The 15,885-nt window shown below is 41.0% G+C and overlaps 1 protein-coding gene across 2 annotated transcripts in view; it reads left to right on the forward strand.

The window, feature by feature from the left end:
• The window catches only part of JAK2 (Janus kinase 2), a 96,868-nt gene that overhangs the window by 27,417 nt on the left and 53,566 nt on the right, over positions 1-15,885 (forward strand). For both annotated transcript variants that reach the window (XM_075559887.1, XM_075559886.1), the window contains one exon: positions 5,511-5,761. In XM_075559887.1, coding sequence (XP_075416002.1) covers positions 5,536-5,761 — 226 coding nt within the window. In that variant the 5' untranslated portion in view covers positions 5,511-5,535. The remainder of the gene's footprint in view (positions 1-5,510; positions 5,762-15,885) is intronic.

Genomic DNA, 15,885 nt, shown 5'->3' on the forward strand with positions numbered 1-15,885 from the left:
AGCTCCCTGCCAATGTACTGGCTGCAGCTGTTGGATGACCTTCAGCAAAATTTACTTGAATGTGTTATCAGTAATATTTTTCTATAGTTTGAGCTTTCTGTTGGGTCACCTTTCTTTGGAATAGGTACAAATATGGATCCCTTCCAGTCAGTTGACCAAGAAGCTGTCTTCCAAATATGCCGCCATAGACGAATGAGTACTTCTAGTGCCTCATCAGCTTGTTGAAACATTTCCATTGATATTCCATCAATTCCTGAGGCTTTCTTTTTGGCTAATGCTTTCAGTGTAGCTTGAACTTCTTCCTTTAGCACCATTGGTTCTTGCTCATATGCTACTTCCTGAAATGGTCTTTTTTATAGCACTTCATTTTTTAAACTTTTTTGGAACTTAGGTCACACAATAATTGAGTGCAAATTCTAGATGCCTAAGAGCTAAAAGAAGCATCTGAGAATTCATTCCTTCATTTTGTTCATTTCATTTTAGAAGTGAGGAGGATGAGATTCATTGTCAGACAACCCATTTGTAGTAGGAAGGATTAAAAGTTATTTTTGTCACTTGACTCCTGGTTCGGTGATTTTTCTACAGCCTTAGACTTCTTTGCAGGTATTTCATGGTCTTAACAAGGGGTCCTCAAACTTATTAAACAGGGGGCCAGGTCACTGTCCCTCAGACCCGTTGGAGGGCTGGACTATAGTTAAAAAAAACAAAACTATGAACAAATTCCTATGCACACTGCACATACCTTATTTTGAAGTAAAAATCAAAATGGGGCAAAAACACCCGGCGGGCCAGATAAATGTCCTCGGCAGGCTGCATGTAGCTCGCGGGCGTAGTTTGAGGATCCCTGGTCTAAATGGTTGTCTCTCTCAGGGTTATATAGTATATGAGTGAATTTTATAAAGACCAGCTTAAAAAATTTTGTATTTATGGCATTTTGTTTTGTTTTAAAAGTGTTGTGATACACAAGTGGATTAAAATTCATAGCACTCATTTACTAGTTAGTTATTCAGAAAATTTATTAATCAAGTTAATTGAAATTCACTACATTGTCTTTTTACTCTTTTAAAACATATTTACTCCTTTGAGTCAAAAACTTCCACATGGTAGGCACAATTCTAAGAACAAGGTATACAATAATGCACAAGCTGTACAGATCTTTAAGAAGTTCTAGTGGTAAGAGGTAATTGATGAGCATAGTGACTCTAATATAGTCCGTGGGAGGAAGTGAGAATAGTGGTTACTGCTGTGACGTTAAGAGCAGGGATTGACGGGGAAGCTTGATTTCAATGCTCTAAAACATGATAGAATATATGCAGATTTATGCACTTGTCCAAATTCATTGAATAGCAACACAGGATATGTACAAAGATTTCATTGTATATAGGGGAAAAACCATTTGTAAAACAGAATAAATATGCTCTTCATGTTATAAAGAACAACCGTGAACACCCATGAAACTACCACCCATTTCAAGAAATAGAACCTTTTGGCAACATGTACTGCACATGTGCTTTTCCTTTTGTCATCCCTTTGTATGTAATACGCAGCTAACGCATCCCTTTGTATGTAATACGCAGTTATTTTGCTGGATTTTAACAACTCTTTGCCTTTAAAATAAGCAAAACAAAACAAACCATAAAACACATTTATATATCCCCAAACATTATACTATTCAGTTTTGTTTGTTCTTGAGATTTATAAAAATCTTTTTTTTGCTATTTTCACAGCTTTGTTTTATAGGATTTACCCATGTTGTATAAAGCTGTAGTTTATTTATTTACACAACAGAAGAATATGCCTACTTGTCGTTTATTGACTGTCTCATGATCCAACCTTTCATATTGATGACAATAGTAAGAAATCTACCATTCGGCTGTTTCGTACCATAAGGTGGGCGTCTGGCAGGAGTGAACTCCTACTGCTAGCTGTGGTGGTTAGGGTTTTGTATGAACTCGACTGGACTGTGATTGTCAGTGGGTTGGCAGTTATGTAATGCTTTGATTTGACAGTTACAAATGAGGTGGTACCTCCCCCCAAATGGATTTTTTTCAAAGTTATGTATTTCTTTAAAAAAATGTTTTTTCACAAAACAACCTTGTTACCTTTCAAGTACTCTCCATTACACTTAATACATTTTCAAATCTGCAATTCCATTCTTGGAAGCATTCTTCACACTCATCTGTTTGGATGGCTGACAGCACCAACCTCACTTTTTCTTCACCTCTTCTATGTCGTCAAGTCACTGCCATTTCTTCCAGGAAGTTGACAGATGTTCAGAACGAGGTTGGTCATCAATTGACATTTCACCTTTTTTGAGATGAGAAAACCAGTCATACACTTGCGTTTTTCCCATAGTGCTGTCCTTGTAAGCTGTGTTCAACATCACAACAGTTTCTGTGGCATTTTCCCCCTGAGCAGGAAACAGAATTTCACAGCCGCATGCTGTCCTCTGAAATCAGCCATCACAAAAAATGAGGTTTGAGCGAAACTTCTTTTATGAAAAAATTCACTGTGACCAGAGAGAACCTTCCCTGGCAATGCCACTGACTGAATTCAGAACAAGTTGCTAGATGCTCACCTACCTGGGAAACGTATACTAGGAAAGCTGCAGTCCGCGGAGCTTTTCCCATGTTGGCGAGACCGCCCTGTAATGCACTTTGGCACGTCTGTTACAATGTAGTTACCCACCAGTTTGCAATCCTTGGTGGTCCTTCCCTATTTCACATAACAACCTGATCTCTGGTGTGAGTGTGCCCCTGATGTTTATCCCTTCTCCTGGTAACTTGGGTTGCTTGCAGTTTCCCACTGTTGCAAATGGAGGCACATCGAACATTCTTGGAGTGTGCCTTTTGGCACATGGATGTGTGTTTCCATAAGGGTTGTCACTAGGAGTAGAATTGCTCAGTTACAGAACAGTGCGTCTCAAAAGGTAGCCTCTGGAAGCTACCTGCAGCTTTTCAAAACTCATTCAAGGGCTTACTGAAGTTAAAATGATTTCACAATAATGCTAAGATGTGAAATACCTTTTTTACTGTGTGGACATTTGCACAGGTAGTGCATTAAACTACTGGCTTTTATGCATTCTAGAACCAGCTTGTTGGATTCTCTGGAAAAACATGCTGAGATTTTAAAATTAGAATTGCAATAACTAGATTTTTTCTGAGAAGAATGTATGCTATTATAATACTTCGTGTTTTTCTTTTTTTTTTCAGTTAAACATGGAGTTATTTTGGTCATTTTTAATGCCTCTTCATAAAGTTTGATATTTTCTGTATTTAAGTCTTGTGCATCTTTTATTGTATTTATCTATAGATGCCCTATAGTTTTTGTGGCTATTATAGATTGTGTCTTTTAAAAATCATCATTTTAAATGGCCCGTTTGTTACTATGTGATTCTGTGGGTTGAACTTGTGGCCAGCTTCCATGATAAGTTCTTTTACTTGTAGTAAGTGCCCTGGATTTTTACGCAATTTACTAGTGAATTTTTTTTAAAAGACTGGATTAATTTTAGTTCAGCTCACATCGACTGAACAATGTTTTGAAGTGGGCATACGTACGTTTAAAGTGGAGTGGCCTCCATTTAACAGCCTTTCTAATCCAAACTACCTAGTTGTGTCATAAATACAGTGTAAAAAGGGAACATAACAACCACACAATTATAGTCTGGATGAGAACTGACCAACCCGAACACAGTTGTGGGCTGGAAGTGCAAAATAACGGGCAGAGCTCCAGCATTGGGCTTGTGGAGTCCCTGTGGAGAGACTGGTCTGGAGCTGGGGAGCAGAGGCCCTGTAGCTAGGCTGCTGCTTTTCCTGTCAGCCCTTCAGCTCCGCCAAGTAGGCATCAAGAGAGACACCTCCTGCTAACTGTCACTTGGCATCGTAGCTTTGCTCAAGCAGCAGGGTTTGGAAGACAAAGATGAGCAGTTTTGGGAACACCAGGATGGAACCAAGCATCTACTTTGGACTAGGGCTGCAGTGTATCTGATGACTTCCCAGGGGCAGAAATGCTGCCTGCCCTTCCTACACTGGCCTCTGTGTGGGTAGCCAGCCAGGTAGGTTAGGTTGGGGCACCCACAAATTGATAGACAATTTGAGGAATGGCCATAACGTGCTTGTGTGTATCTGTTTGCTTTAATTTCCATTCTCTCCCTTCACCTAGTTCTGCTCATGGTTTAGATGAAGGGCATCGTGAAATGCTCATCTCTAGTCATGAATCCTTGCAAATCCCAGCTTCATGCCCTGCTGCCAACTAGGTTCTGCTGAAACTGTCCCTCTGCCATTCGATCACCTAGTCCTCTAGAATCTCTGTGGGTCAGAAGTGACTCAATGGCAGTGAGTTTGGTTTTTGTGTCTTTCACTCCCTTCCCATCCTCAGTTTCCAGGTTGTGTCACGTCTTGCTCTGTTCTCTCACTTGTAATCAGCCAACTGCTGCCACTTCCTTGAGGATCTTCTTAACTGCTGCCCAGACACTTGGTTGTAATAGGCTTCTAAGTGCTCATCACCTCACTTTTTGTAGTTCTTATTCTCTGCTCAAACTCTCAGGCTCCTGGTGTTTTGTACTGTGAGGATTGCATTCATTTGCATGTCCTAGCAAGTCTGGTAGTAGGTGATCCCAGATCCTGGTTTCACTGCCTAAGGAGAGAGCCTCCCATTTCTTGAAGTTGCTTTATGGTTGTCAGGTGATCCTAAATTCAGATAGGAAGAAGGTGAAAGGGAAGAAGGATAAAGCCTTTTAAATCAGCCGCCTCTTGAGGAACAGTACTGGAAGAAGACCCAGAACCCTGTTTTCAGCCTCATTTGCTGAAACTACTTCATATGGCTGTCTGCAGAGAAGTAGAACTGTTTTGTGGTGGTGTTGGGCACATTTCGTTTGCCAACAATATTAGGGTTCTTCACCGAGGAGGCAGAGGAACACACGTACTGGGTAGGTCACTTACAGCTTGGCACATGTATCCCTTTTAAAAGTCCTTTTCTCAATGGTATAACATTTCAAACACTTCACTTCAGCCTGAAAGTTCCTGAGCATGTCTTGTACTTTCTGCCTTGGGGCTCTACAGCACAGCCCTCTGCTCCTGGACTGTCTGCCCTACTCCCTCCATCCAAACCCAGCCCATGATTCAAGCTGACTTTTAAACCTGACCTCCTCAGTAAAATGCCTCAGATGCACCTTGAAATGTTACTTTCCAATGAGCAGGTGCCAGAGTAATTCATTTGCTCAGTAACCATGCTGCCCTTATGCCTTCTCTTGTTGACTTTGTTAATGTTTTTATATCCATAGTAGAGTTCCTAAGTTAGGTTGTAAACTTGAGTTTTATGGTCCTTGTCCACAGAAAACTCGAATCTGTTTGTGGTGCTGCAGCCATACTCCATATTCCTGTCGTAAATGTACACATAGTGTTGACTTAATGGATTCAACAGAGTGGCTGCTGGTCAAGAAGACTTCTTGTTTGGGAAGGACATCTTAGTAATACCACTCTCATTTTTAACATTGTATTATTGTTTTACAGGCAAATGTTCTGAAAAAGACACTGAATGGGAATGGCCTGCCTCACAATGGCAGACATGGAAGGACCATCTGCATCTCCGGTGCATCAGAACGGTGATATTCCTGGATCGGCACATCCCCTGAAGCAGGTGGAACCTGTCCTCCAGGTGTATCTTTACCACTCACTGGGGAAAGCTGAAGAAGACTACCTGAGCTTCCCAATGGGGGAGTATGTGGCTGAAGAGATTTGTGTTGCTGCTTCTAAAGCTTGTGGTAAATATTTTTAAAAAGTATTTTTCTTCTTACTGGTAGATGATTGCTGAAATACTACTCTAATGTAAAGTACATGTAGGAAGGGTATTTTTCTTTCTTTCTTTGCTTGTGTGCCTGGTAGGTCTGCTTTCGTCTGTATAACAAATGAGACCATTTTTAGAGTCAACTTTTTTTTCTTTAACTTTTTATTCTGATTTGGGTGGAAGGTTACAGAGCAAATTGCTTTTCCATTCAACAATTCATATACATTCTGTTGGGGACATTGAGTACAATCCCCACAATATAGCATCACACTTACCACGTTCCCCTCCTTCACCATTCCTATTGTTCTTCTTTCCTATACCTTCTCACCTTGGGAGCCTTGTCCCTAAGCAGATGCACCCCTTTTAATCTCATATGGATGACTGCTCTTAGGAGTCCAGATCCACCTCAGAGGCATATCTGTTGTTCAGCATAGTGGGTTACTCATTGGGGTGCTAAATACAAGATCAGCAGTTTGAATCCACCAGTAACTCCGTGGGACAAAGACAAGCCTTTATATTCTACTTCCTTAAAGAGTTGGAATCTCAAAATCCACAGAGGCAGTTCTACTCTGTAGGGTTGATGTGAGTCAGACTCCACTCAATGGCAGTGGCTTTTGAGAGTTTATTGTTTGGATGAAAGTTGACCCACAAGAGTGAGTTCAGTTCCAGGTTTGAAGGGTATCTAAGGTCCATAGTCTTGGTGGTTCTATAGTCTCTATAAGACCAATAAGCCTGTTTTTTTTTTTAATGATTTTTAAGTGTGGTTTCATGTTTTTCTTAGCCAATACCTTCTATTGTGATCCTTTTTAGAGTAGTTGACAGTGGTGGCTGGGCACCATTTAGTTCTTCTGGCCACAGGGTCATGAAGGCTGGGAATTGTGTGGTCCATTCATTAGTCCATTGGACTAAGTGTTTCCATGTGTCTCTGATTTTTTTCACTCTTTGTTGCTCCACATGGAGAGAGACTAATAGTTGCACCTTTGTGTTAGTCTGGGTACATTAGAGAAACAAATCCACAGAAACTCATGTATAAGAGAGTTTTATATAAAGGGTAAGTGGATGCCAAGAAAACATCCCAACCCAGTTCTGCCCAAGCCCGCAAGTCCAACATTTTATTAGCCCAAGTCTGACACCAGCCCACAAAGTCCTCTTCTTTCTCACAAAACACACGCTATGACACCGATTGCAGGAGGAAAGCCAAATCAGTGAACGAATCAGTGCTGGCAGGGGTGTCCACACAGCTGCTTCAGCACCCACCGCTGCATCAGGGTAGGGCCATGTGGCTTCTCCTCGGGGATGTCTTGCAGGAAGTGAACCTTGCCAGCTGAAGCAGGGAACTGGCTAAGGCAGCTGCCCCCTGGTCCGACCATCAGAAAGCAAGACACCCGAGAACTAGAAAGGCAAGGCTCAGCGAGCCATTTATCTCTCCCTTCAAATAACCCCACATGTGCTTATCGGCCTGGTTGGCACAATAAACTTTAATTAACCCAACCTTAAATGGCTGCTCACAAGTTTTCATCTTCACTCACCAAAGTAGGATGTAGAACATTGTCTTTTTGACTATGTTATTCCAGTTGAGCCTCATCACCCAAGACAATGGTCCTGAGTCCCCAGGCTTATGGACTTATTCTCACTGGGAAAACATTTCATGGGAATTTGCTTTGTCCTTGTTATCAATACAAACTTAAAGCCATGAATCTTTCCTGAGCAATAAGGTTACTAAAGATTCTAATTCTGTTGGATATTAGATATCTCATGCCATAACATAATCTTAAATCTATAACATGAGAAGACCATTAAATCAAAGTTCCATTGTCTTCAACCAGGTATGTATTTGGGTTAAATCTTTGATTAAATATTATATAGCTGTCATTGATAAAACATCGTTTTCTTTAGTTGGCCTTAGTAGATTCTGTCTACAGATTCTCTTAGGTGACTTTATCTTACTTGACTTGTCTTGAAATAACTTTTATTCTGGAGATGGGAGGATGTTTTATCACTATATCCTGTCCCAAGCTAGGTCACTGTACTCTTTCTGTGGCAATAACACAATCATCGGGCTATTAAGATTAGTCTAGTACCTTGCTTTTTCTAATGTTCTTTTAATTGAAAGACTAGTTGGCATCTATTTTTGCTTTGTTTTGTTTCAAAGGATAGTAATATGATTTTACTCCTAGAGATAAATGCCTTAAAATAGCATGTAAAAGAATAGCATTAGTTTATATTGTTTTATCAAACAAAGTATATAAAGTTAGCTTGTTGATATAGGTCAGGATAACTATTAAATGTAAGTTGGAGGAAATGATTTTTCACATACCAGTTTATAAATAGGACATTAAATCATGATAAAACACTTAAATAGAAGATTGCTAGTTTAAATTAGTCAACAGTATGCATTTATTTAAATGAATAAAAGCACATTTTAAATTAATAACCAATGGTTCCTAAGGAGTTTTTGGAAGTTGAAATGCTCCTTTGTAAGCAGTAGTTTCTACCGATGTCCAAATGCAGTATTCTCTTATGGTTAGTTGATAAAGAATTTAAGTTAGTTTCTCATGCCATCTTTGCTATACCTTAAATTTGTTTATGTTAATTTACATTGCTAAATCATCATGTATGTTCCACAAATATCTCTTCTATATACCCGCTTTTAAAATAACAATGTGTATTTTATAATGAGTCCTAGGAACCTAGATATAGCTTTCTTAACTTATATGTAATATTGTTAACAATCTTAGATTTGTTTCTTTTAGAGTACCTATTATAGAAATTCCAAGGGCGTCCTGGTGGCATTGTGGCTTAGGCATTGGGCTGCTAACTAAAAGCTTGGTGGTTCAAACCTACCAGCTGCTCCATAGGGGAAAGATGAAGCTGTCTGTTCCCATAAATATTCAGTAGGCTTAGAAAGTTATTTTGGGTCCCCATGGGAAAGGGTTTGTTTTTTTGTGTGGAAAGTTTAAGGAGCCCTGATGCTAACCAGAAGATTGAACCGGCCAGCTACTCCAAATTGTGAGAGAAAGATATGGCAGTCTGATTCTACAAAGATGACAGCGTTGAAAACCTTTGGGGTTTGTTCTGCTTTGTCCTATATGGTTGATATTAGTCAGAATGGAGAGAATGTCTCTCTGTATAGATCCCCTGCAAAGTACTGGACACACCGATAATGCCTTTCTATTGAAATACAGTTTAACTGCACTGATGCACCTAGTTTAATAGAAGCTATAAATTCTGAAGAACCTCTCTAAGGCTATTAGGGTAAGGACTTCAACAATAACTATATTCCTGACTCAAGCATAATTCAAATTTTAAAAATCCTTAAAATTTTATATTTTACTTTAATGGCCATTTTTAACTCAGTCCTGAATAAGACCCAATTAAATGCTTAGCTGCTCAGTTCAGTGTCTGGTAATTTGTTACATAACCCATGCAGGAAGTAAGTGACAGGCCTAAAGCACATGAGGTTTAACCACCATCCTTTCACATGTTATTTATAGCACTTTTCATACGAGAAGTTGAGCGAAGATAAACTGTGAGCGGGACTTGCCATGGTGGTTGCTTGTTCTTTTGTGCAGTATGAATGTTCTAGTTCCATTAAGTGAATGGGAGACCGAGAAAGAAGAAACAATTCAAAAGAGAAAGACATGAATGCTCCCACCCAGCAAAATCCACTGCCATTGAGAGGGCCTGACTCGGAGCAGTTAGGTGAGCATTTCTCAGGCAGTAAGCACCCATTTCCTTTTCTGTGGCTTTGGGGACTCTTTCTCACTTGCACACATGCAGGAGTCTCCTCCACACTCCTCATAGTTTGTCTTTATGAAAAGCAAAGCGCTTCCCTTTTTAGATGATTGATACCCATCCAGTCACTGAGAGCTACAGGTCAAAGTATGGCTACGAAGACCACGTAACAACGAAGAAAAACACTTCTAATGTTAGGTTTTAAAAACTTAAAATATTATCGATACTCTCTGCGTAAGTACTTTCATCCAAGGAAAATCTTGTATGGTTGAGTTTTAAAGACTAGAAGAAAATCTAGTACATTGAAATATGAATGGTGGTTCTATTAAATTGGTGAGATTTGGGTGGTATATTTTTCCAGAACCTTCTATAAATTAGTTGGAAGTATAATTCTTTTACTCCATAATGGCAAAATGAATTATTTTTTAACCCAAATGATTCAGACTGTCAACTCAATACCATTGAGTCGATTCTGGCTCATAGTGACCATAGAGGGCAGGGTAAAACTGTCCCCGTGGCTTTCCAATTGTTTTGTCTTAGTGTTTTCTGTTTTACCTCTCTAGGTTCTAATATCCATTGCAGTGGCTACACTGACAAAATTTGTGATTAAAAGGTTTGTTAAGGAAGTTGACAGATTGTAATACCAGTGAGAAATGCTTAGGATAGTTGTTTAGGAGATGTTACAAAATTCTTTTAGGTGTGCTAATAAATGTCCAAAGGGCATATCATTCCCCCACAACTCAAAGGCATTCAACTCAAGCTCCTTGGGGCAGCAAACCCAGCTCCCTGGCGTAAGTGCCCAGAGGCATCCCACTCGGGTAAACCTCAACCCAACAGCCCTCAGCTCCACTTCTGTGGGTCAGCAAACAGAAGCCAGTCTCTTGTACAGATGCACTCAGTTTTATTGCTCAGTGGGCTGAGAAGTCCATCACTTTGTTCTGTGCTCTGGCTCCTGGTTCTGCTGCTGCTCCTCTGAGATGGTAGTTGTCTTCTGGAACCAGGAGGTTCACTGCACAGGGATCTCCAGTTTAGAGGACAAACTCTACTTCTGGCTCCAGCTGGTATTGCAATCCCTCCTCCTGCTTCTCAGAAGACTCCTTTTAAATACAGCAGGATGGTACCTCAAGGACTCCTGCTCTTAGTCACAGGTGAATCCTATCTTTATCTCCCCCTACTTTCTTATCAGACCCATGCAGGGAAGGGTCATTTGGTGAGAGCTAGGAACTTTGCCTAGAAGAGCCATATTCCATCATTCACTACCCCTGCATTGAGACTATAAGTCTTTATGGGAGTAGAAAGCCTCATCTTTCTCCCACAGAGTAGCTGGTGGTTTTGACCTGCTGACTTTATGGTCAACAGCTCTATTTTCATTCTGACTGAGAGAGCCATATGTATAGTTGGTGTATCTTGTGCCTTCATATTGTCTCCGTTTCTCCTCTGTTGGGAATGCCTTTGACACCTCACCACCAACAGTCTTCACTGTCAAGACCAGCTTCTTCTCTCACCTCTGCTCAGTGGCTCGTTCAGCCATAGGCCACCTGCTACAGAATTATCTTTCTAGGTTATGTATATTTGTCCGTGTCTTTTTCTCTTTCTGAAGATACAGTTATTTATTCTGTATTGTGACATATGTGTTCCTAAAACTCACTGTGCTTTGCAAAATTGAGCAATAAAAACCACAAGACTTGTGGGAAAAAATGGGGTCAGAGACACAACACTTGAAAACTTAATGACATTCAACAAAGAAAGAAAAACCAAGATAAAAACAATAACTTTTGTACATTATGTGGTTAACAATTATATAAATGCTATAATATAGTACTTTATCTTGAACCAGAACTGAGGTTTACTTGTGCCACTGGGTGTTGGAAGGGTTAGACCTTGTGAGTTAGTATGAAGTGGTGGAAGGAGTTCTCTGAAACCAGATGGAAAGGTGTAACATCACATGTAGAGGCTTGTTAACACATCCTGCCAACTGAGGTGTCTGGTAGGTATTGGAGCAGGCATGGTCTCATTTTGGATCGCATGAGGCCTGCTGGAAAGTTGAATTTGCTCCTCATGCCTCTGCTTGAAAGCAGTACATCGTGACTTCTCTGTTTCCATTGGCTAAACTAAGCCGTGTGGCCAATCAATGTCTAGTCCTTGACCCTGTACTTCTTGGCTTGTTCTGTTTTTTATTAGTGATTACAAAAGGTCTTTATATGCGAGTTGGATTTATAACTCCTGGTGGCACAATGGGATAAGAATTGGACTACTAAACAGAAGGTCAGCAGTTCCAACCCACCAACCACTCCAGGGGAGAAAGATAGACTGTTCCCATAAAGATTTATGCCCTTGGGAACCCCCAGGAGAAGTTCTTGTAGGCTTGCTGTGAGTTGGAATTGCCTGCGTGGCAGTGAATTTTACATATATTGTGTATATCTCCTCTCTGTGCCATTTCTATTTTATATCATCTCTTCTATGTTTTGATGAGTCAAGTTCAATGAAGACCAGTTTATCGATTTTTCTACTATGGTTGGTGCTGAGAAAATTTTTTTCTGTCAAGGTGAAAGACTTGAAAATATACTCTTAAATTTTTTCTAGAAACTTGATTATTTTGCCTCTCACATTCAGATCTATGATCTGTCTCATATTAATTTTGAAATGTGTGTGAGGTAAGGGTCACATGTGTTTTCTGGTTGCACAGAAGGTAGGCTCATGAGCTCCCTCCCTGCACATTGGTTCAGCTGTTGAGACCGACACTGCTAAACTTAAACCAACAAGGTATAAAAGGTTTATTACTCATGTACCAGGACATTCTGGGGAGACTGGGCTAAGCATCCAAACTTGTCTAAAATGGCTTGAAAAGGGGAAGCAGCAAGTGGCTTTGGCGTTTCCTGTGGTTAGGAGATAGGCCAGAATGAGGGAACCTGTGTGTGTGCTGGGGTTTGTGTGCTTTGCTGGTGTAAAGGGATGGAATACACAAGCTGACTTATTGGCTTGCCGGATGTGGGCAAGAAGAGGGGGAGGAAGGATGGTGCTTCAGAATTATCAGCAGCCAAACAAACATCAGAAATGAAGTCAGACTATTGCAGTTCACCCTGGTGTGTACTGACTGAAATGTGTCTTGCTTCACATACTTGAATGTACTTGGTAAGTAAGCCATCATAACTCTGCACAGGCCTACAGATTTCTCAGGAGCCGGTGTATTTAATCATTTTATTGGGGGTTCATACAACTCTTATCACAATCCACACATATATCCATTGGGTCAAGCACATTTGTACATTTGTTCCCATCATCATTCTCAAAACATTTGCTTCTACTTGAGCCCTTGGTATCAGCTCATTTCCCCCCTCCCTCCCCATTCCCCCCTCCTTCATGAACACTTGATAATTTATAAATTATTTTTTCATGTCTTACACTGTCCGACTTCTCCCTTCACCCACTTTTCTGTTGTTCATCCCCAAGGGAGGGGATTATATGTAGATCCTTGTAATTGGATCTTTCCACACCACTTTTCTTCCACCCTCCTGGTATTGCCGTTCTCACTACTGATCCATCTGTCCTGGATTCCCTGAGTTTCCAGTTCCTATCTGTACCAGTGTACATCCTCTGGTCTAGCCAGATTTGTAAGGTAGAATTGGGATTATAATAGTGGGGTGGAGGAAGCATTTAAGAACTAGAGGAAAGTTGTATGTTTCATCGTTGCTACAATGTACCCTGACTGACTCATCTCTTCCCTGCGACCCTTCTGTACGGGAATGTTCAGTGGTCTACAAATAGGCTTTGGGCCCCCACTTTGCACTTCCCCCTCATTCTTTGATATTCTTTGATGCCTGAAAGCTGATCCCTTTCATGCCTCCTGATCAGATCACACAGGCTGGCGTGCTTCTTCCATGTGGGCTTTGTTGCTTCTCAGCTGGATGGCCGCTTGTTTATCTTCAAGTCTTTAAGACCCCAGAAGCTATGTCTTTTGTTAGTCTGGTACCATCAGCTTTCTTCACCACATTTGTTTCTCTTCTCTTCAGTGATTGTGTCGGGAAGGTGAGCATCATGGAATGCCAGTGTAATAGAACAAAGTGTTCTTGCATTGAGGGAATATTTGAGTGGAGGCCCAATGTCCATCTGCGATCTTAATACTAAGCCTGTAAATATAGGCACATAGATCTATTCCCCCATCATCATCATAAATATATTTACATATGTATACCTGTAATTAGACCTCGGTAAACACCCTTTGCCTCCTAGTTCTTTCTTCCTTTTGCCCTGCTATCATGCTCAGCCTTCATTTGGATTTCAGTAATTCCTCTCAGTTACATTGCCCTTGATCAAGCCCTACCAGGCCTCTTACACCCTCCTTGCCACTGATTTTGGATCATTTGTTGTTCCCTTGTCCCTGGGTTTGTTACCACCCACTTCCTTTCCCCCGCCTTCCCCTGTCCCATGTCCCCCCAGGACCGTTGGGCTCTGGGTCAGTGAGGGATCCCAGATTGTGATTTTTATAGAAGCAGACCACCACATCTTTCTCGCATGTAGTAGCTGGTGGGTTTGATCCACTGACCTTTGTTTACCAGCTGAGCATTTAACGACTGTGCCACCAGGGCTGACTCTCTTATAGACTGCTGTGTGGTTTTTTTGTGCATGTGCTTTTCATTAAAATGCTCTTGAATTATAATTCTTTAATGAATTTTCTATCTCTGATATTACAGTGTAAGATATTTCAAGGTAGGCACTATGTTTAACTTCCAGTTCTCACCTTATGCCTATCATAGGATGGCGACTCAATATTGGTGGACTGAGAGTCATCTGGCTCTAGAATGATAGGGAACTGAATCAGAGTTCTGCTTGGAAAAGGGGAAAAAGCCCATAGAAATTATTTTAATCCATAACCATCAACAAGAATTTGGTCATGGTAGCAGGGAGAAAAGGAGTTTAAACAAATGACTTTGAGTGGTGGTACTATGAGTTAGGAGTTGTGCTGCTAACCACAAGGTTAGTGATTCAAACCCAAATGGTACCTCACAACAGAAAGATGAGGCTGTCTGTTCCCATAAGTATTTACAGCCTCAAAAACCCTATATTGAGTTGGTAAAAGTCTGAATCGACTTGACTGTGGGTTTGGCTTTTTTTTTTTTTAACACAATTCCTGTCTCAAATAGTGTCATGGACTCGCTTCCTTTCTAAGACAGCTCAGTAATATGAATTACTAACAGAATGACTAGTTTGGGACCAAGGAATTGGTGTGCTTCCACATGGTGACTCTTAAGTGTGCTCTTTCATTATTTGTCCGCAGGGCCAGCCTTGCAAATTTTCTTTTGTTATGTACATACCCCCTTTGTGCCAGTCAGTGTGAATGCCCCTTCATTTTCCTGTTTAGATACATATGATTAAAGTACAGGAATTCTGGTTGCACAGTGCTTCAGGTGCTCAGCTGCAAACTAACAAGTCAGCGGTTCAAAACCAGAATTGCTCTGCAGGAAGTGGCACTCACTTCCTTTAAAGATGACAGTCTTGGTACACCAGCAGGCACCCCTGGTCTGCCCTACGGGGTCACTCTGACTTGGAAGGACTTGATGGCGTGGGCTTGGGTCATTTGAGTTTGATAATTAAGATATAGAGGTTTAACTTTTATAGAGGTTTAACCGTATATACTCGTGTATAAGCCGAGTTTTTCAGCACAAAAAATGTGCTGAAAAACTGGGGTTCAGCTTATATATGGATCAGTGGTACCCCAGCGAGGTGTAACATCTCACTGACTCTCCCCTGCCCCCTCAGGTAATGGGACAAGAGCCCGTTATCTCGCGGGTGACTGCCCTTTCTCCACTGTTCATTCAAAGCCCCGCTGACACTGCAGGGCTTTGAATGTTTGTTTACTCACAGCTAACCAATCAGAGTTGTTCCTATGACATGGACAGCTCCAATTTGCAGAAGCACACGTAGTGATTCACTTACGCCGCAGCTGAACTGGTAAGGATGTGTCTGTGGCTGCGCTCCGTCTCTCCCTTCTGGTCTCTGTGTTAATTCACATCCTGCATCCCCCACCCTCGCCCTTCCCAGCTAACACGTCGTGGGGGGGGGGGGCAACGCATTACCATGAAAGTTATTTTTCAAAGTCTTGTTTTTTTATCCTATTAGAAATGGATACTCTTGAACCAGAAAAAAAACGCTGGTCCTATGAGGCTGGTTTTAAAATGAAGGTTGTGTCAAGAGCAATAACAGTATTGCAAGTAGGGAATTCTGTGTTGACAAAAATCAAGTGAGGGAGTGGCAGAAAATGAAGGCTGACTTGGAACAGATTCCAAAAGCTAAAAAAGCTCGTCGTGGTTTAACGTCTTTTTATGGGGCTCCAGAGAGTGAATTGCATAAAGGGGTTATGGAGTGTCG

Source organism: Tenrec ecaudatus, chromosome 10, assembly GCF_050624435.1.
Source record: "Tenrec ecaudatus isolate mTenEca1 chromosome 10, mTenEca1.hap1, whole genome shotgun sequence".
Taxonomy (NCBI): Eukaryota; Metazoa; Chordata; class Mammalia; order Afrosoricida; family Tenrecidae; genus Tenrec; species Tenrec ecaudatus.